Below are 22,096 nucleotides of genomic sequence, written 5' to 3' on the forward strand. Positions count from 1 at the left end.
GGCGTTTCTGGGGCCTGGGGCTCCCCTGAACTGCAGTCCTGGGGACCTAGGCCCCACACGCACAGTGTCCTTGGCCCAGACGCGTGCCCTGCTCTCCTTGTTTCTCTGCCTTTTTCTTAGAAAAGAAGCAGGATCAGCATGAGGAAGAGAGTGCGTGCGCTGTGTTGGCGGGTTCTGGAGGACGGGGCGGGGACGCTGGGCGGTGGCTCGCATGGGTCCCCCCACGGATGCCTGCGATGGGGCAGGATGGAGGCAGGCCTGTGGGGGCGGGGTGGCATGGAGCCCAAGGTGGAGCCCACCCCTCCGCTGCCACCCCAGGGCTGTGCGGGGGTCCTGGCACACCCCATTTGCTGTTCAATCCCGAAGCGAGGTCCTGGCAGGACCTGGGGTGCCAGAAGGAAACGTGGGTCCTGGGAGGAGTGCCCGCGCTGCGGTCCCAGCGCTGACACACCAGGGTGGGGAGACCCCACTGGTTTCCACGCCGACACACACCTGCCTCTGACGGTGGCCGCCTGCCACACCTGTCTCCTTCTGCGCCTGGTGCCAGCGGTCCAGTGGGACAGGCCTCTGCTGAGAACGGGCTCACATCCGGTCTTAGCCCTGGTGGCTGCCCCAAAGATGGATCATTTCAGTCTTCATAGGCCGTCATTTCTAAGTTAAGCTTGCTTTGTTTCCTAGAATTTGACCCTGTTAGATGAAGCGTCTGTCCTTGTGTGTGCTCAGTTGTGTCTGACTCTCTGCGACCCCATGGACAGTAGCCCACCAGGCTCCTCTGTCCATGAGATCCTGCAGGCGAGAAGACTGGAGTGGGTTGCCACGCCCTCCTCCAGGGGCTCTTCCCCACCCAGGGATCGGGCCTGTGTCACCCATGTCTCCTGCATTGACAGATGGATTCTTTACCAACCGCACCACTTGGGATAGATTGGCATTTAAATACATGATGTCCAGGGCACTCTTTAGGGGCAAATGTCTATTTTGTCATAGCTTTGCCAGGCCCTCCATCCCGGTGAGTCAGGTTCTCAAGTCCCAGGCCTCTGTGGGGGGCTTTGGCAGCGTTTGTAGATGTGAGCTAAAGAAGAGGATGCTGCTGGGTTATCTGTCGTGGGAAAGCCTCCCTTGCTCTTCTTATTTTCATTTTTTTCCTTATTGTCATTTTTTCCTTATTTTCATTTTTTTCCTTTCATTCTTTCATTTTTAAGCTCTGCAGGGTTTATCTAAAGGCCTAACATGCAGAGAGGACAGGTGGACTTCAGGGCACGCTCCCCGCCCGCCGCACTGCGTGTCCCGCCGATTGGTGGCCGGCCCACCGGCATTTCCTCTGCAGAGCTATTCTTAGCCTCCGCGTTTGTGCCTCCAGAGACAAGATTTCCTTTCTCGGGAAAGGAAATGGTTTTCCGCAGGGATAAGCGTGCAGCGTGGGGCAGGATTTCCTGAGAAGCCGGGGCAGCTCAGTGCCCGGAGGCCTCGCCGCAGGCGCAGAGCGGGGAGCCCGGGCGCCGTTCCTTTCTAGTGACTTGCCCGTGGAAGTTTTTAGGGCGTATTTGAGAAAGACGAGTGTACGTCCTGTGGTCACGGTCCTGCGTTGTCACTGTTGGCCGGGAAGGCGGGTGCGGTCACCTCTCTGCGGGCTGGGTTTCTGCCTTCAGGACCCTGGGGCTTTGAAGACCCTGACTCCGCATTGCCCCAAGCCCAGGCTCCAGGCCACGAGGCCGCTGGGCGCCCGGCCATGCGTCCCAGGGCAGCTCCCTCAGTCCCAGCGCCGCCTCCCACAGATGCTAAAAGCACATTTTCCATGTTTTTAGCCTCTTAATTCAGACTAGGCTTCAAAGTTTGAAACCTTATGGGGTGGCTGACACAGTGGCCTCTTGGATGTGTGAAAGGGATGGTCATCACTGGTGGGAGTGTGACGTGCCGAGGGGCCTCCCAGCGCTGGTGGCCGTCTTGTGGGGCCTGAGTCTGACCTTCAGGAAGCGGTGCCTCACTCTTCCCGGTGGGGACCCTGGCTGGGCGGCCGTGCCTTCCTGGGGCCCTGTAGCGAGAGCTGCCGTCGGCCCCTGGCTCCCCGGGCGCCTTGTCTCAAGTACCCTCTGCAGCTCACAGTCTGGTTCCCTCTGAGAAACGAGGCCCTGGCCCACAGAGAACAGAAGTTTGGCCTGGGCCAGTGGGAAGCAGGCACATTTGACCTTGGAGTACAAAATGAAGCAGAGCAAAGGCTAATAGAGTTTTGCCAAGAGAAAGTGAAGTGAAAGTGAAAGTCGCTCAGTTGTATCCAGCTCTTTGTGACCCCATGGACTTTGTCCATGGAATTCTGCAGGCCAGAATACTGGCATGGGTAGCCTTTCTCTACTCCAGGGGATCTTCCCAACCCAGGGATCGAACCCAGGTCTCCCACATTGCAGGCGGATTCTTTACCAGCTGAGCCACAAGGAAACCTAAGAATACTGTAGTGGGTAGACTATCCCTTCTCCAGGAGATCTTCCCAACCTAGGAATCGAACTGGGGTCTCCTGCATCGCAGGCAGAAACTATAAAACTCCTAGAGGAGAACATAGGCAAAACACTCTCCGACATACATCACAGCAGGATCCTCTATGACCCACCTCCCAGAATATTGGAAATAAAAACAAAAATAAACAAATGGGACCTAATTAAACTTAAAAACTTCTGCACAACAAAGGAAACTATAAGCAAGGTGAAAAGACAGCCTTCAGAATGGGAGAAAATAATAGCAAATGAAGCAACTGACAAACAACTAATCTCAAAAATATACAAGCAACTCCTACAGCTCAATTCCAGAAAAATAAATGACCCAATCAAAAAATGGGCCAAAGAACTAAATAGACATTTCTCCAAAGAAGACATACAGATGGCTAACAAACACATGAAAAGATGCTCAACATCACTCATTATCAGAGAAATGCAAATCAAAACCACTCTGAGGTACCATTTCACGCCAGTCAGAATGGCTGCGATCCAAAAGTCTACAAGCAATAAACGCTGGAGAGGGTGTGGCGAAAAGGGAACCCTCTTACACTGTTGGTGGGAATGCAAATAGTACAGCCACTATTGAGAACAGTGTGGAGATTCCTTAAAAAACTGGAAATAGAACTGCCTTATGACCCAGCAATCCCACTGCTGGGCATACACACCGAGGAAACCAGAAGGGAAAGAGACACGTGTACCCCAATGTTCATCGCAGCACTGTTTATAATAGCCAGGACATGGAAGCAACCTAGATGTCCATCAGCAGATGAATGGATAAGAAAGCTGTGGTACATATACACAATGGAGTATTACTCAGCCATTAAAAAGAATACATTTGAATCAGTTCTAATGAGGTGGATGAAACTGGAGCCTTTTATATAGAATGAAGTAAGCCAGAAAGAAAAACACCAATGAAGTATACTAATGCATATATATGGAATTTAGAAAGATGGTAATGATGAACCTGTATGTGAGACAGCAAAAGAGACACAGATGTATAGAACAGTCTTTTGGACTCTGTGGGAGAGGGAGAGGGTGGGATGAGTTGGGAGAATGGCACTGAAACATGTATAATATCATATATGAAACGAGTCGCCAGTCCAGGTTCGATGCACGATACTGGATGCTTGGGGCTGGTGCACTGGGACGACCCAGAGGGATGGTATGGGAAGGGAGGAGGGAGGAGGGTTCAGGATGGGGAACACATGTATACCTGTGGCGGATTCATGTTGATATATGGCAAAACCAATACAATATTGTAAAGTTAAAAATAAAATAAAAAAAAAGAAACTCAGCATTCAAAAAATGAAGATCATAACATCCAGTCCCATCACATCACAGCAAATAGATGGGGAAAAAGTGGAACAGTGACAGATTTTATTTTCTGGGGCTTCAGAATCACTGTGGACAGTGACTGAGCCATGAAATTAAGACAATGCTTTACTCCTTGGAAGAAAAGATATGACGAATGTAGACAGTGAGTTAAAAAGCAGAGACATCACTTTATGGACAAAAGTTGGCATAGTCAAAGCTATGGTTTTTCCAGTAGTCATGTACAGTTGTGAGAGTTGTACTGTAAAGAAGTCTGAGTGCCAAAGAATTAATACTTTTGAACTGTGGTGCTGGAGAAGACTCTTGGGAGTCCCTTGGACTGCAGAGAGATCAAACCAGTCCATCCTAAAGGAAATCAACCCTGAATATTCATTGGAAGGACGAATGCCGAAGCTGAAGCCCCAATACTTTGGCTACCTGATGCGAAGAGCTGACTCATTTGAAAAGACCCTGATGCTGGGAAAGATTGAAGGCAGGAGGAGAACGGGACAACAGAGGATGAGATGGTTGGATGGCATCACCGACTCAATGGCCATGAGTTTGATTAAATTCTGGGACCAAAGTAATGGTGAAGGACAGGGAAGCCTGGCGTGCTGCAGCTCACGGGGTCACAAAGATCTGGACACGACCGAGGGTCTGAACAGCAAGCTGGAGGCACAGGTCCCTCCTTGGGTGCTGCGGGGAAGCTGCTGGGACCGTTGAGTGCTGTGGGCAGGATGAGTCTTGGAGACGAGCGTGTCCCCCAGGCCAGGCGGGGAGACCTCGGTGGGCGCTGAGCGTCGGGGGAGGTGGGCTCTGGAGGCCCGCTGACTGCTCTGCGTCCGGGCCCAGGCGCCCTGCTCCTGCCTGTGCCTCCCGGTCCAGCGGCTACACACTGACCGCTGTCCACAGCCAAGCCCCTCCTGGGTGCAGAGGGGCTGTGAGCCGGGGTGGAACCTGCCTAGAGAGGAGGTGGCAAGCAGCCTGGCTGCAAGGACAGCGCCCGTCCGACCACTGTGGGCTTTGCTGCCACAAAGCTCCCGGTCGGAATGAGTCCCGTGGCCCGGTCTCTTCCGCACGTTGCTTTCCCTGGTTTTCCCGTGGCGTGGGATCTCCGTGGGCCTGGGGTCACGGTTGTCTCTTCCAGTCTGGCCCCCATCCCTGATCCTTCTGCCACTGACCATCCTGGAGCCTGCTGTCCTGCAGGGTGGCTGCAGTGTGGGTGCCTACATGTCCCCCCTTCGGTTTCCGGTTGGACTTTGGGGTCCAGGTGCCCCCCTACCCCACCTTGGAGCCCGGCCCCTCCGGTCTAGGAAGCAGGCGACGTCTCTCCCCCGAGAAGTTAGTCAGATATCTTTTCTGTGATGCTGTTTGGGTTTTTTCATATTTTGCCTTTTTCCCCTGGACTTTAAAGAATGCTTTTTTTTTTTTTTAAAGAATTCTTCAAATATTAGGAAGATAAGCTCTTCACCCCTGATATATATTAAAAATATTTTCAATCAGTTTCACAGTTTTTGATTTTACTAATTTTTTCACCATGCAATTTAAAAAAATTTTAGTTGAACACATGATTCTCTTTAAAACTGGTATTCGAACTTTGAGTCATGGCTCCTTTCTCCGTGTGAACTTTAGAACTGCTTATCCGGTGGAGCTGGGTGGGGTGGGAGGCTCACCGGGGATCAGCCCTGACGCTCCGCAGGAGTCAGGCTCTGAGGACCGCAAGGCGCTCCGGTGACTCACATCTGACTCTCGTCTCTGCCAGGAATGTCTTAACACTTTTCTCTTGTAAACTTGTCACATTTTAAAGTTTACTCCTCACTGGTACCTTTTCTTATGTTGCTGTTGTAAGTGGGGCTTTCCTTCCCCATGCACCTTCTCACCGGCCGTTGTCTGTATTTGTGGTCGCTGCTGATTTTTGTATGTTAATCTTTTGTCCTGCCATTTTCCCCAAGTTCCTTTGCTGTTTGTTTCAGATTTACCACCTGCTCCGCGGGATCACCCTCTGTGGGGCGGGCAGCCTGGCTCCCGTTCTGCCGTGACGCCTCTGGCTGCTGCTCACATGATGCCACCCCTGTGCCTTGGGTGTCAGGTGGCGTGGATGTGGGAATGGTGGGCACCCTTGCCAGGCGCCTGACCTTTCCAGGAGCGCCTGGCGTGGCTGGCCTGCCCACAGGAGGCAGGGACTGGCCTTAGGATGAGGGGCAGAGGTGTGCATGCGGTGGCGTTTTTCTAATAAATATACTCTGTGATAAGTTGTGATAGTATTAAAAATAAAGAAAGCACTTTAGTCAAAATGAAATAGAGAACTATGCCATAAACTGAAGGAACGTGGGAAGGATAAACATAAATCCAAACATTACTGAATAAGAAACAGGAAAAGCCCAGGAAAACAGTAAACTAAGGAAGCGTTGAGTTGTTTGTTTGAATATGTGAGTGAAATAAATATTTGATAAGGCTGATTATTGGAGGGAGCGAGGGAGGCACAGACAGGCTGGCCGTGCAGTAGCAGCTGGGGAGAACGGTCACTCGTACAGTTTAACCATTTGGGTAACATTGTGAATTAGATCCTTGCCATAGACCTTACAGCACAGTGAAACCAGAGCGGGGAAAAGCTTAAAGTAACACGCCTTCCGTTTTACTGCACTCACACGTGCGTTTGTAGCATCAGGGATGTGATGGGCTCCCCTGCTGTGTAACAGGCCTTCGGGGACTTCGGGTTAGCTCAGCGCCTCCCCGTGTCCCTCTTCTGCAGGGTGGGGGGTGGGACACAGAGCTGGGTCCCCTCCTCAGGGGCTGCCTGCTCATCTGGAGCCCCCAGGAGGGACAGGCTGCGGGTCAGCTCTCCAGGCTGTACAACCTTTGGCGTCTTGCTTCTTCGGGGCGGCAAAGGAGAGCGAGATCCTTTGCTTCCAGACTCTGACCTTTAGACCCTTTTAAATGACTCACCTGATACCAGATAAGGTTGGACCTACCTGAGATAATCCCCCTTTTGATTAACTTAAGATCCATTAACTTTGGAATTTCATTACCTCTGCAGAGTCCCTTTCATCTTGGCCGTGTGTTAGCCAGTTGGGGGAGTGGCATCTTACAGAGTCAGCCCCGCCCCACGTGGGAGTGAACGCCCAGGTGGAGCCCCTGGAGGCTTGTTGGAATTCTGCCCGCTCAGGAAGCACTTACCAAATCCTGGTTGATTTGCTTCTATTGAAGAACTTTTCAGTTAATATTTTTAGCCTTCGTTTATTTCTTCCCCTTATTTAAACCCCCTTATTTTATATCCCCTATATAATTTTCTCTCTCCCTGAAAAACTTCTGAAGCCATTACTTTTCATGTTCACATATACTGGTTATGAATCTCCTCAGTTTTGTTTGTCCAAGTTTAAGTCTATCTCCCCTTTACTTTTGGAAGATAATTTTGCTGGATACGTAATTCTGGGTTGGTGTTTTGGTTTTCTTCCGCCCACAGGAAACATCTCGATTCACGGTCTCCTTGCCCGTGGGGTTTTTGTCACTGTGGTTCTTGTCCTTGCTCCTCTATTGATTAGGTGTGTTTGTTTCCCTCCTTATTTCAAGGTTTCTCCTCATCTTTTGCTTTCAGCAGCTGTGCCTAAATGTCTAAGATGAGGTTTAGATGTTTTAGTACTTATCCTACTTGGGGTTCTCTAAGCCTTGGGGATCTGCGGTTTGGTCACACCTTTGCAGAGTTCTTGGCCATTGTCTCTTCAGACTTTTCATCTGCTCTCTTCTCTCTCTCTTCTGGTGTTGCTGTTCTGTGTACACTTCATCTTTTGAAGTTGTCACTTATCATCTGCTCTCTTCTCTCTGTCTTCTGATGTTGCTCCTTTGTGTCCTACAATTCTTGGATGTTCAGTAAATTTTTTTCATTTTTATAATCTCTGCATTTCAGTTTTGGAAGCTTCTATTGCCGTATCTTCAAGCTTACTATTTCCTTGGCTATGTCTAATCTGTGCATGAGCCACTGAAGGCAGTCTTCATTTTTGTTAGTGTTTCTGATTTCTAGTGTTTCCTTTTGGTTCTCAGAGTTTCCATCACTCTGCTTCTGTTACCCATCTGTTCCTGAAAACTGTCCACTTTTCCTGTCACAGTTATTTTAAATTCCCTTTCTGATAATTCCAAATCTGTGTCATAATTGAGTCAGATTCTGATGCATTTTTAAAAATGTCTTTAGGGAATTCCCTGTAGGTCCAGTGATTAGGGGGCTTTCCCCCACTCCAGTACTCTTGCCTGGAAAATCCCATGGACGGAGGAGCCTGGTAGGCTGCAGTCCATGGGGTCGCTAAGAGTCGGACACGACTGAGCGACTTCACTTTTACTTTTCACTTTTCACTTTCATGCATTGGAGAAGGAAATGGCAACCCGCTCCAGTGTTCTTGCCTGGAGAATCCCAGGGACGGGGGAGCCTGATGGGCTGCCGTCTATGGGGTCGCACAGAGTCGGACACGACTGAAGCGACTTAGCAGCAGCAGCAGCTGATGGCTCAGTGGTAAAGAATCTGTCTGTGATGCAGGAGTCTCTGGTTCGATCTCTGGGTCGGGAAGATCCCCTGGAGGAGAGCATGACAACCCACTCCAGTATTCTTGCCTGGAGAATCCCATGGAGAGGGGAGCCTGGCGAATTACAGTCCATGGGGTCGCAAAGAGTCAGACACGACTGAAGCGACTGAGCATGCGCACATGCTAATGACTAGGGCTTTGAGCTTCCAACTGCCGGTGGCCAGGTTCTACCCCTGGCCAGGGCACTAAGATCCAAAAGCTGTCCATAAACATCAATCAATCAATCAATCACGTTTAGACTGATTTTCTCTTGCCTTGTAATTTTTGTTGAAATCTGCACGTGATGAGTTGGGTCACAGGGACTGAGGCCTACAGTGCGGGCCGGGGGTGAGCCGTGTTTACCGTCAGCTGTGGCTGTGATGTCAGAGGTTTGCCCCCTGCCCCCTGCTGTCCTGGTTTGGGGGCCCCTATGTCTCCCTCCGTGTCCTGGTTTGGGGGCCCCTGTGTCTCAGGTTTGCCCCCCACCCCACTGTGTCCTGGTTTGGGGGCCCCTGTGTCTTGGGTTTACCCCCTGGTGTCCTGGTTTGGGGACCCCTATGTCTCCCCCTGTGTCCTGGTTTGGGGGCCCCTGTGTCTCCCCCATGTCCTGGTTTGAGGGCCCCTCTGTCTTGGGTTTGTCCCCCGCCCCCCCCGTGTCCTGGTTTGGGGGCCCCTATGTCTTGGGTTTGCCCCCCCGTGTCCTGGTTTGGGGGCCCCTATGTCTTGGGTTTGCCCCCCTCCATGTCCTGGTTTGGGGACCCCTATGTCTCCCCCCGTGTCCTGGTTTGGGGGCCCCTGTGTCTCGGGTTTGCCCTCCACCCCCCCGTGTCCTGGTTTGGGGGCCCCTGTGTCTCGCACTCTCCCATCTGGAGTCCACGACTGTTGCCCTGGAGCATCTTCGTGTGGGGTAAGGAGGGGGCAAGGTGACCTGTAGTCTGTGGTGACGCCTCTCTCTGCTAGGGGGCCTCTGCCGCTGGGCTGAGACCCTCACGTGTCTCGTCTCCCCCACCCCCATCCCTGGGACGAGATGGGAAGGCTCACAGGGGACGCGTCCGTCCACGGGTGGTGGAGCTCCAGCCAAGCCCTTCCTCTGCCTAATTTCTAGTTGACTTCTCGGTCACTGTAGAGATAATCACGCGCCTTTCTTCATTTTGTTGGTCAGTTGCGTTAGAGGCTTTCCTCATGTTGAACCTTCCATTGCTTCACGGTTGATTGCACTTGGTTCTGATGGTGAGTTTTCTATCTGCCGCTGCATTCTGTAACGGGCGTCTGCACTGCTCTGTGAGGTTGACCTGAAGGTGCCCCTCTTTTGTATGCAGCCTTTCTCCTTTCTATGTCAGTCAATAGCATATGTTTTTTTCATGGTAGACCTCAAAGTTTTTCTTCCTTTTCTGTTATCCAGAGCTGTACTGTCTAGTAATGGCTAATTATATGTGACTCATATTGATTTAATCAAAATTAAGTAAAAATTTAAATTCAGTTATTTAGTCACAGTACCCATTTTAAGTGGAAATTCAGCTGGTGCAAATAGAGAACATTCTTATCATCACACACAGCGACTGGACAACACTGGTCTTGAGTCAGAGACGTTTCCCGTGTTGATGGAAACACTCCGAAATCTGCTCCATCCAGGCCAGTGGTCACTGGCCACAGGTGGCTTTGAGCAGCTTTGTATTTGTGGGGTGTGTGTGTGTTTGGTGTTGTACGTGTTGTGTTGTGTGGTGTCTGTGTGTGTTTGTGGTGTGATGTGTGTATGTGGTGTGGTGTGTGTGTGTGTGTATGTGTCTTTGTGGTGTGATGTGTGTATGTGGTGTGGTGTGTGTGTGTGTGGCATGTATATGTGTGTGGTGTGTGTGTGTTTCTGGTGTGGCGTGTGTGTGTGTGTGTGATGTGATGTGTGGTGTCCGTGTGGTGTGTGTGTGTTTGTGGTATGGGGTGTGTGTGTGTGTGTATGTGTGTGGTGTGTGTGTGTGTGTTTGTGGTGTGGTGTCCATGTGGCTTGTGTGTGTTTGTGGTGTGATGTGTGTATGTGGTGTGTGGTATGGTGTGTGTGTGTGTGTGGCATGTGTATGTGTGTGGTGTGCGTTTGTGATGTGTATGTGGAGTGTATATATGTTTGTGCTGTGGTGTGTGGGTTGTTGGTTTTCTGACTTATTTTTGTGCAGGAATAAGCAGATCAGCCCAATACCTTTCACATAAGCTGCGAATACTTTTCCCTGTTTGTCATTTGCCTTTTTTTTTTTAAAAATTGTTTATAGGGAATAGCGGTTGTTTCAAATGTTGCCAAAGTCTTCTGAGAGATTTCATTGTTTTTCTCTTCCTCAAGCTTTTAAAATTAGGAGTTAAAGATATGAAAGTAATGTAATTATAAACATTAAAATGAAGAAAAGAAAAGAAAAATACAGCTACTCAGAATTTTGGTGTTCTTTTCATTGTTTTTCTCTTCCTCAAGCTTTTAAAATTAAGAGTTAAAGATATGAAAGTAATGTAATTATAAACATATTAAAAAGAAGACAATAAAAGAAGGAGAAATTTCTTCAAATACAGCTACTCAGGATTTTGGTGCTCTTTTCTCAGTCTTTTTTTGTCGCCCTGCTGGAGCGTTTAAAGCGGCAGCTGGCCAGAGCTCGCCCTCGTGCACCTTCCACGCAGCCCCTCGTTCCTCGTGGGCCACGTGGGCCATCCAGCTTTCACGTGGGCCCGGGGAGGATGTGGTGGGCATGGCGGCCAGGTCTGCAGGGGCTTCTCAGCAGGTGGGCATGTGTGTGCGGGCCTGGTCCTCGCTGTGGGGCTTGTGCTCCTTGCATCTCCATTAAGGTGGAAATGCTTCCGTGTCAATATGTGCTCATCAGATGTTGTGGGTTTTTTGGTAAAATACACCTTATCCTTTTGGCCTTTTGTAAGTGGCGTTACATCCTGTTTGCGGTGTTGTGTGTGCCGCACCACGTTTATCTGTTCAGTTCAGTCGCTCAGTCGTGTCCGACTCTCTGCGACCCCATGGACTGCAGCATGCCAGGCTTTCCTGTCTGTCACCAACTCCTGGAGGTTACTCAAACTCTTGTCCATCTTGTTGGTGATGCCATCCAGCCATCTCATCCTCTGTTGTCCCCTTCTCCTCCTGCCTTCAGTCTCTCCCAGCATGTTTATACTCAGGACTTATTTACTGTTTCAGGAATTTCTTTCTGTTGCCGCCCCCTTCCTTTCCGCAGATGGCTCACGTGACTCTCTTTATCAGTGAACTCTGTGGTATTCTTAACTGTAACTCTTATACATAATGCCATCTTGAACTTCTTTGTGTGCAGAGCATTTTTGTTGTTTACGATTACTTTTTTCTAGGATCGAAAATTCCAGAAATAGAATTTCACATTTGGAAAGAATGAGTATCCTTAACACTTCCCAGCGTGCTTTGACAGTCTCTGCTCTGCAGACAGGGTGCTTGAGAGCTCAGGGCGGCGTGTGCTTCCTGGGAGCGCACAGAGCCGGCCTGGCCCACGCTTTGGGCTGAAATGAGAGTATTTCTTTAAGAACTATTATGTGTGTTTATCTTTTATTCTTACTTTAGTGGTTTTAAAAATAACTCTGCATTAGCCAAATACGGGCTGCAACTATGAGGCCTCCAGGCCTGGCTGAGAGCAGCTCCTGGGGCAGAAGTGAAGGACAGACGGATGGAGGAGCTGGAGAGGGGCAGGGGGGCGCAGGCATGTGTGAGGGCGAGCATGCGTGTGTCAGCGTATGTGAATGTCTGTGGGTGTGAGCAGTGTGTCTGCATGTGCATGTTTGTGAGCTTGTGAGTGTGTATCTGTGTGTGTCTGCGTGTGTGTGCACATGCGAGTGTGAGCAGTGTGTTCACATGTGTCTGTCTGCATCTCCATGTGTATGTGAGCATGTGTGTGTATCTGCATGTGCACATGTGTGTGAGCATGTGAGTGTGTATCTTTGTGTGTGTGAGTGTGTATCTTTGTGTGTGTGTCTGCCCACATGTGCACATGTGTATGAGTGTGAGCATGTGTGTGTGTCTGCATGTGCACATGTGAGCATGTGAGTGTGTATCTTTGTGTGTGTGCATGTGTGTGAGAGGTGTGTGTGTGTTTGAACATATGTGCCCACATGTGCACGTGTGTATGAGTGTGTGAGCATGTGTGTATCTCTGTGTGTCTGCATGTGTGTGTCCCCACATGTGCACATGTGAGTTTATGAGCCGTGTGTCCTCATGGGAACAAGTGTGTGAGCATGTGTGTATCTGTGTGTCCGCATGTGTGAGTGTGTGAGCATGTGTGAGTGTCTGTGAGAGTGTCTGCGTGTGTGTGTGTGAGAGCATGTGTGTCTGAGAGTGTGTCTGCGTGAGTGTATGTGAGTGTGTGAGTGTGAGAGCATGTGTGTCTGTGAGAGTGTGTCTGCATGAGTGTGTATGTGAGAGCATGTGTGAGTATCTGTGTGAGAGTGTTTGCATGAGTGTGTGTGTGAGCATGTGTGTGTGTCTGTGTGAGTGTGTGTCTGTGAGTGTGTGAGCATGCATGTGAGTGTGTGAGCATTCGTGTGAGTGTGAGAGCATGTGTGAGAGTGTGTCTGCATGAGTGTGTCCGCATGAGTGTGTGTGAGAGCATGTGTGTGAGTGTGAGAGCATGTGTGTCTGAGAGTGTGTCTGCGTGAGTGTGAATGTGTGAGCATGTGTATGAGTGTGAGAGCGGGGAGGGCAGAGGAGCCCGAGGTCTGGTGGCTTGGGGTCATGGTACTGCCCCTCAGCACTCAGGGTCCAGGCTGGGGGCTCCAGAGTTGAGCGAGGCCGTGAGGAGTGCTTGTGAAGGGAGAGGGACGTCCCCTTGTGGAGGTCAGGGGTGAGCAGACAACCTGCAGGGACGCGGAGGGGCTGAGGGGCCAGCAGTCAGCTTGGGAGGGTGAGATGCTGGCCAGGAAGTGCCCGGGTCGGGTCAGCGAGTGGGTCAGCGTGGCCCTGATGTGCAGGTGGGCTGGGTTCTCCAGCCGCTCTCGTCCCCTGTTGTCTGTTTAGAGCTGCCCTTTAATTATCCCACAGCCTCTGGAGGCCTCTCTAAACATAAACACGGGTGTATCTTTGTTGAAAGCATTTTTATTAGGACTGTTGGGTTAATGGTTTTGGGGAACCCACAGCCGCCTGGGCTGAGAGTCATACTGGCAATCTAAGCGAGCTGGTGACCCAGAGTCCGACTAGAGGAGCCTCAGGTCCTGCTGCCCCTTCCCGACGTGGCCGCCCTGAGGAGCAGCCTTGCGCTGCTCTCAGGCTGTTGACCTGGCAGGACCGCCCCCAGGCCGTGGGCCCAACCACGCAAGGAAGGTTCTGATCCATTTCACAGGCCACAGCAGGGCACCCAGATGACTTACAAGCTGCTTGGGGCTGAAGGTCCCTGGAGTAGGTGGGCTTCTGTGTGAGCCACTGTGGAGCACACTCTGGTCAGTATGGCCAGGACCTCCTGGGCGGTGGCAGAGTGGGCGCACACTTACAGGAGGCTGTGCGCCACTTACAGGAGGCTGTGCAGGTCTGTGCCGGGGGAGGGCGGGCCATGCTCCGTGCTCTCCGTCCCCGACAGGGCCAAGTCCAGGTGGTGGTTATGTGTACACACACATGTGTGTGTGCGCACCCATGTGTCTGCATGTGTGGGTGTGTGCACACGTGTATGCATGTGTACTCGTGGGCGTGCATGTGCACGTGTGTGTGTGTGTACTCACATGTACATGTGTGTGTGTGCGGGTGTGTGCACGTGTGGGAGTGTGTGTGCTCTCAGTGTGCATGTGTGGTGTGTGCACACGTGTGTGTGCATGGCTGTGGAGTACCTGGCCCAGCTTCTGAGTGCCCGGTAGGGATGGTAGGAGCAGAGGCCTGAGAACCTGTGGCGGCGCTGGGGACTGAGCCCAGGCCGTGCAGAGAGATCTGTTGTCTCAGCCCCGGGGCCTGTGTGTGCGGTTTCCATTACAGGGGACACCACAGGCCTCTGTCCCCGCGTTGATTCCCATCAGCGCCATCCAGAGTCACGCAGGGCAGCCCGCTTCGTCCACATGCCCATGTTCTCCCGGTGACCTACCGGGCAAGTGCCTTGCCTGTGGCGTGTCCAGCCTGTCTCGGGAGAGGGAGGCCCTCTGGCCCCAGAGCTTTGCTCAGCCCTTCCTCGTGCAGGACCCTTGGTTCAAGCATGGGGGCATCGCACCCCCAGTGCGGCGTAAGCCCGCCTGCTGCTGGGGGCCTGACTCCCCCTGCACTGTGCCCGCCCCAAGCCTCTCCTCTGGCTCCAGGCTCAAGCCCCCTGTGCAGCAGCTCTGGGGTGCCTCCTGGAGGGAGTGAGTCCCGGGCACCCGAGGTGGGAAGCTCAGGTTTAGGAAGGTTGGGTGGTCCTCGCCCTTGGAGACTTTGCGGGCCCACCTGGGCAGTCACGCGGGTTGGGTCCTGGGCCGGGGACAGGACTGAGGGTCCCGGTCATGCCTGTCCTGTGGGTCGATTGGGAATGTGGTGAGGGGTCTTAAACAGCAGCAGTTCAGCTGGTCCTAAGGCTTCCTGTCTCCTGCTGAGGGCCGCTTCCTGCAGGGTTTTGGTGAGGATGTCGTGGACCCGTGTGTGTCGGGCAGGGCCGCGGGTTCAAGTGCAGGGCTAGGGGCCTCATGTCCGGCCGTGCCCCTGGACATCAGGACTAGGGACTGAATCTCTCCTTCCTCTGTCTCCAGGCCAAGCCCATGGATGCTGGTGTAGAAAGGTTGCTGAAATGCTGGTGGGGCCCTCTGCACCCCCAGACCAGCCCCTTTGCCCTCAGTTGGGGCTGGGGGAAATGGGGGCCTTGCCCTGAGAGTTCTCTTCCTTTGATCGCCTTGGGGCCCGAGGCCGACTGATCGTGGCCCCCGCGCCTGTGCTGGCCCCGGCGCGGGTGTGCTGGGCCCCTGGCTTGGGGAGGGGTCAGCAGGGTCTGTGGGGGAGGGGCTCGCACTGCAGTGCTGTTCCCTCTCTCAAAGTGGATCTGCCCCCCTCCCGCCGTGGTCAGCGCAGACCAGCCCCGCCCTCGGACGCCGGGGCTGGCAGTGGCCCGCCCCGTCTGTGGGCCCGCCAGTTCTGGGCACTGTGTAAGCTGGAGTCTGGCCTCTTGCACTGAGCGTGGTGTTTCTGAGGCCTGCCCACGTGTGGCCTGTGTCCGTGGCTGCGTGCTGTGCTGTGTGACCATGGATTTTATCACTCTGTCTGTGAACTGATGGCATGTGTGGCCTGTGTCCATGGCTGCCATGCAGTGTGATCACATGCCTTATCTCTCCGTCCCTGAGCTGATGGGTCTCCAGGTGGTTCCTGCCTTTCGGCTCCTGGTCTGCTGCTGCACGTGCTCGTGGCTGTGTCTCTGTGGATGAGCATTTCTGGGTCTCGCGGACACATCGCCCGGCCACATGGCAAGTCCATGCTGTTTCCCATGGTGCCTGCACCCCCAGTGTGTCTGAGGGTCCGCTTCTGCACAGACTCCCTACGCTCGCTGCTCTCTGCTGTCAGCCTCCTGAGGACGTAGGGTGGAATCTCTCTGGCTCGGGCGTTGTTTTCCCTGAAGTCCAGAGACCGACGTTCAGCCTTGGCCGTGCAGCCTGTCGCAGCTCAGCCTCTGCCGGGGCTTCTCCGAGCTGCCATCTCCCGCTGTCGTCTCTTTGCTCACCCGTGAGGGTGGTAGAGGGGGCAGGGCGTGCCTTCCTCGCTGTTCAGACGTGGGGCTGGGGCCTGGCTCCTGAACCTGGCCTTGGGGACCCCACACCTGGCTGGACCCCGGCTGCCGTCTGTGTCCGGCAGGTGCCTGGAATGTTCTCCGCCCCCTGCTCGATGGTCTGTGAGGCTCGGGGTCTGCAGGCATTTTTTCTCTTTGTTCATTGATCTGTCCACAGTCCAGTCTTCCTGCTTTTCAGGACACGTGGAAACCTCCGCTGGCGGCAGCCCCTGCCTGTGGCGCTGCTGCGGCTGTGTTGCGTCCGGGTGGTCAGCCAGGCCCTGGCTCCGCCTGCATCCCTGGTGCCCAGAGCCCTGCTTGGATCCGGGGTGTGAGTCTCGGGGGTGCTGGGCTGTGTTTGCTCTGAGTCGTTTCTGCATGTGGCCCAGCGGCGTTGGACGTCGGGCTTCTCGTCTCCCACTTGTGAAGCTCTGCCACCTCCTGAGGGTCCCCGTGTGTCCCCCTTTCCCGCCTCAGCACCTTGACCGTGCTGGGTGGCCGGGGCCGTGTGCCCCGCTCGGCTGGCTGGCCTGGGGGTCCAGGAGCCTGGTGGGACATGTGGGAAGAGGCGCACCCCCATTTTCCCTGTGCCAGCTCTTCCCTGGGGCCCACATGCCCAAAGCTGACACTTGGGGCCACGCAGCTCTTTGCCCATTCTCAGGCCAGTGCTGGGACCCCACGCTGCTGGGTCCTGCCTGACACCCTGGCCTGGCCTCCAGGAAGCCCTTCCAGGGACCCCTCACTGCTGAGGACGAGCAGGGCTGGGGTCAGCTGTGGGTCCAGCTCCAGTGCCCGCCCCTCATCCCCGCTGAGTGGCAGACCAGGCCCTGGTGTGGAAGGGGCCCCACCCCGTTGTGCCCCAGCCCTGCAGTGAGCACGCAGACAGGCTGTCACGTTAGTCTCTGCTCGGGGCTGCCGGCCTGTGTCACGGGCCTGACTGTCTTCTTTTTTCTCTTTAATTTACAGCCAGAAAACCTCCAGAAGAACTGGCTTCGGGAGTTTTATCAGGTAAGAGCCGGGCAGCAGCCGGCCCACACGAGGGAGCAGCTCAGGCTGCTGGAGGCCCGGGTTCCCCTGCGGCCTTGCTGTCCTCGGGCGGGGGCAGTTCCCACGGTGGAAGGTCCCCCTGGGAGGGGGGTTTGGGGGAGGGGGAGGGGCTGCGGCCTTGGTGTCCTGGGGGGGCCGGGGGCACGGAAGGGAGAGTTCCCACTGGGGGGGGTGCAGGGTGGAGTCCCCACCGGAGTCCCCCCCTGGGAGGGGGTTCCACGGAGGCAGAGGGGGAGGGCTGCAGCCTCAGTGTCCTGGGGTGGGGGAGAGTTACCACTTGGGGTGGGGGGCCCCTGGGAGGGGGTTTCGGGGGAGAGGGAGGGGCTGTGGCCTCGCTGTCCTGGGGGGGATTGGGGTGGGGGTCCACCTGGGAAGGGTGTCCCCCAGCGGGGGAGGGGTGCCTCCCACTTCCTGGTTCCTCCTCAGAAGCCCCTGCCTTCTTAGATGCCCCTGGCTGGGGCTCTGCTCGTCAGTGGGGACCTTCGGGAGGACCTGCGGTGCAGGGTGGGGCAGCAAAGCCCATGTTCGGCCCCGGGGTCTGGGCAGGATGCATGCTGACGCTGGGCTGGACCCTGGCCGGAGGCTCCAGGCGAGGCCTGACAGGCGAGCCGCTCCTTCCTGGCTCCCCGTGGGGCCCCATGTCTGTGCTCAGCTCTCTCCGGGATGTCAGGGTCAGCTCTGCGGTGTCGACAGAGGGCTTTGCTCCTGGAGCCCGTGTTCCCCGGGCGGGTGACGCATGTGGGACCCCCCATGGGGCATCTGAGAGGCCACTGGGAACTGGTGGGCGAATGGCATCCTGCTTGGCCAGGGCTGCCGGGGGACTGTGGCTCCTGGAGGCTGGTGGGGCCGCAGAGCAGGGAGCCGGGCGGGGACAGCATGGCCAACGGCGCAGGGCGCTTCCACGGCGGGTCTGCGGGGCGGGCGCGGGTGCTTTGATGGCAGGAGGAGGTGCGGGAGTCGGGTGGTCCCAGGCCGCTGAGCCTCAGCGGGTCCGCTCGGTGTCCTTCTGTGTCTGGGCTGTCCCCCGACTCCTGCCATCCACGCTGGCACAGGGGGCAGCTGCTTGTCCAGTCTGCTGGTGTGGGTGGGCCACACGCCCAGATGCACCAGCCACGGTGAAGGCCAGGGAGGGGCAACAAGTCCTCTCTGGAACCGAGAGGCCCGGGGTCCAGCAGGAAGGGCCTGGGCTGTCGGAGGGGGTGATGGTCTCGGCCAAGGGGGATGGGTTCCCACCCGAGGCCCAGGAGAGTGGGGGGCTCGAGGTGTCAGGGGCGCGTCTAGCAGGTCGTGGGCCTTGTTCCTGTCACAGGGCATTCCAAGCCCGTTCTTCCCAGCATTTCACCCGCCCAGGTGGGCAGCGGCCTCAGGGTCCCTGGCCGAAGCCTGGCCCGGCTGAGCTGTGGGGTCAGCTTTCGGCAGGCAGCTGGCCCAGTGGGTCGGGCGAGGCCCCTTTCCTGGAGAGGGTTACCTCGGAGGCGTGCTCAGTCCCCAGCAGCTGCCCGGGCTGACTGTGGAGTGAGAGGCCCTGAAGTGTGGAGCCCCATCTCCACCGTCGGCTCTCCACTCTCCGTCACTTTTGTTTGCTTTGCACAGCTGGCCCCGGCAGGTGTGAGACGCGGTGGGAGTATGTTGGGGTGGTGGCAGGTGGTGGCCCTGGGTCTGGGCTCAGAGGGGTCCTGGCGGTGACAGACCCCTGGGAGCAGGCAGGAGGCGTCCCTTCAGAGCCTCCCGGCTGCACATGCACCCCGGCGGCTGTACCCCGAAGCGGAGCCCAGGGATCGGGCAGGCATTGCCCTCCAAGTCAGTGTCCGGGCGCCTGCCTCCTCCCCGGAACACACGCCTTGGCCCAGGGACCAGGAGTGTGTGTGTGCAGGGTGTGCTCAGCTCTCTGGATGAGAGTGAGGAACTGTGCAGAGATGAGGATAAATAAATGCCCCCCACCGAATTCTGCCTCGAGTTTGACGTCAGAGCCTCCTGCCCGACGTCTGTGCGTCCCAGGGAGAAGGTGCCACCCTCGGCCAGACACAAGACCGCGCGTGTGTTGACAGCATGTGGGGCGCTGGCTCACACAGACACGGAAAACGAGCAAGTGGTGACCACTCTTTATTGAGATAATAGATATTTGTTATTTACTGATGAGAGAACCAGTAAGGTGTTAAAACTGGCTCAAAGAAGAGTCCAAAGGGGGAACACCGGCCTCTCCTTTCAGCGATGCCAAGGGGAGCTCACATCCACCGGTGCAGGGCTGGCCAGGCGCGAGCTGTGCTTCTCTGGACACTGGCGTCCTGCGGTCCTGAGTGCTTGCGATGCTGCTGGAGTTCAGAGTTCACGGGACTGTACAACAGCTCGGGGGTCACTAAGGTTGAAAGAACCCAGACAGGGGCAGGGCTCCCCTAGTCTGTTATGCCCATTTGAAAGCCTTCCACAATTTTCTCTGGCAATAATTAAAAAAATAACGTGATGAGTATTATCTGCTTCCAGCTAACACGGAGCAAGTGAGAGTGAAAGTTGTTCATTTGTGTCCGACTCTTTGCGGCCCCGTGGACTGTAGCCCGCCAGGCTCCTCTGTCCATGGGCTTCTCCAGGCAAGAACACTGGAGTGGGTAGCCATTCCCTTCTCCACGGCATCTTCCCAACCTAGGGATCGAACCTGGGTACACACAGAAACAGGTACCAAATTTCCTGTCCTGTCTTAAACAAATTAAAACCAGAAAATGTATAAGGAACACTGGCTTTCAGACCTCAGGCAGTGGGCAGGACAGGACAGTGTGGCTGAGGGGATCAGGGGCCAGGCTGTACTGGCCAATTAAAGCCCGAGAGGATGCTCAGGCTAGTGTCCAGTGAGCTGGAATGCACAATTTGATGTTTACAACCAATAAAAAGAAATGAGCAGGCAGGCGAAGATGCAGGGACATCAGACCCTTCTGCCCATGGGACGGTTAGCGGTTCCCTAGCTGTGCTGACCTCGGGGGCTGCTCTGATTTTACTGATTCTGTCCGTTGTTTTCTTTTTCACTGTTTTTTTTTTTTTTCCTTTTTCTTGATTACTTTCCATTTGATTTGCTCTTCTATATCTAATTTCTGAAAGTAGAAGATAAGAATGAAAGAATGATCAATTTCAGAAATTTGACATTGAGGAATGGTCACTGAAAATCCTGTAGACAATAAAAAGATAGTAAAGGAATGATCATGAACAACTTTTTGCCAATAAATCTGGACACTTACATGAAAGGAAGATGTTTTTGGAAAAGCAAAGGAAGCTAAGTCGAGAAGAAATAAACGAGCTCTTTATTAAAGTTTTCCTCAACACTGATAAGTTCTGTCAAACATCTAAGCAAGACACACTGACGTTTCTGTCGAGCTTTTCAAGAAGGTTGAAACGTGACGCTGTGATGCGAGCAGTGGCCTGACAGCAAAGGTGAACAGAGTCGTCTTAGTGAGAACACAGGTCTGTCTCCTGCGTGGAGTAAACGCCCGAGTTCAAGGAACTTCAGCAAGTCAAGCATGTAGAACTGTTTACGTGTGTAACAATGCATGCAATACACACACACAGACGCACGCACATGTGCACGCACGCACACACGCACACACACATGCACGTGCATGCGTGCATACACCCATCCACACATGCACACACACACGCAGATGCACACATGTGCACACATGCACACACACACGCATGCACACACAGATGCACACACGCACACGTGTGCACGCACACACGCACGTGCGCGTACGCAAACGCACACACAGATGCACACACACATGCACGCATACACCCACCCATGCATGCACACACACGCACACAGGCACACATGCACGCACACATGCGCACGCACACGCATGTGCACACACGCATGTGCACACACGCACACGCATGCACGCACATGCACACACACACAGAGATGCACACACACATGCCCACACGTGGCGCACATACACCCACCCACGCATGCACACACATGCACACACAGATGCACACGCATGCGTGCACACACACATATAGAAACAGCGGCACATCAAAAAGTTATGCGTGAGCACCAAGGGGCTCAAGCCTGTGTAACGTTCAAAAATTAATAGATAAGATCACTCAAGTCAACCAACTGTGAAGAAAAACTACACCATCATCTCAGCACATGCAGGAAAAGCATTTGCTGAAATTCTATAACCATTTCTGATGAAAACTTCCGGCAAGCTGAGTGGAAGGAGCTTCTGTAACGAGCACTCATGCCCCGAGCCTGACGGTGCAGCTCCCGGGAGATGAGATGCTTTCCTGCCGGGACCCTGGAAGGGGGTGGGGCGCAGGGCCTGCCTGCAGAATGGTGGTGAAGGTCCTCGTCGTAGGGCCACGGAGGAAGTAGAGTCCTGCAGACTGAAGGGAGGGAGCCGGCCTGCGTCTGGGCAGAAGGCGTGACGGGCTCTTCGGGAAGCCGTGAGGAGTGCACAGAAGTGTGAGTGTTACCTGATGTAAGTGAGTGCAGTGAGTGTGCAGCACAGGCACCGTGAGAACCTTTGTACTAAATGTGAACATACACAGCAGCACCAAAAGGACGGAGTGGCTGCACATCTGACGAAACATGTTAATGTCTGTGCTCAAGCTGGATTTAAAAAAGGCACACGAACCAGAGATCAGATTGCCAACATCTGCTGGATCATCGAGAAAGCAAGAGAGTTCCAGAAAAACATCTATTTCTGCTTTATTGACTACGCCAAAGCCTTTGACTGTGTGGATCACATTAAACTGTGGAAAATTCTTCAAGAGATGGGAATACCAGACCACCTGACCTACGTCTTGAGAAACCTGTATGCAGGTCAGGAAGCAACAGTTAGAACTGGACATGGAACAATGGACTGGTTCCAAATTGGGAAAGGAGTAAGTCAAGGCTGTATATTGTCACCCTACTTATTTAACTTCTATGCAGAGTACATCATGCGAAATGCCGGGCTGGATGAAGCATAAGCTGGAATCAAGATTGCCGGGAGAAATATCAGTAACCTCAGAAATGCAGGTG

General features: G+C 54.1%; 1 protein-coding gene across 2 annotated transcripts in view; it reads left to right on the forward strand.

Annotated features, from left to right (window-relative positions):
* INPP5A (inositol polyphosphate-5-phosphatase A) overlaps positions 1 to 22,096 on the forward strand; it is a 146,038-nt gene that overhangs the window by 35,494 nt on the left and 88,448 nt on the right. For both annotated transcript variants that reach the window (XM_025274234.3, XM_025274236.3), the window contains exon 2: positions 17,005 to 17,046. In XM_025274234.3, the coding sequence (XP_025130019.1) occupies positions 17,005 to 17,046 (42 nt within the window). The remainder of the gene's footprint in view (positions 1 to 17,004; positions 17,047 to 22,096) is intronic.

The sequence above is a fragment of the Bubalus bubalis genome, chromosome 23, assembly GCF_019923935.1.
Source record: "Bubalus bubalis isolate 160015118507 breed Murrah chromosome 23, NDDB_SH_1, whole genome shotgun sequence".
Taxonomy (NCBI): Eukaryota; Metazoa; Chordata; class Mammalia; order Artiodactyla; family Bovidae; genus Bubalus; species Bubalus bubalis.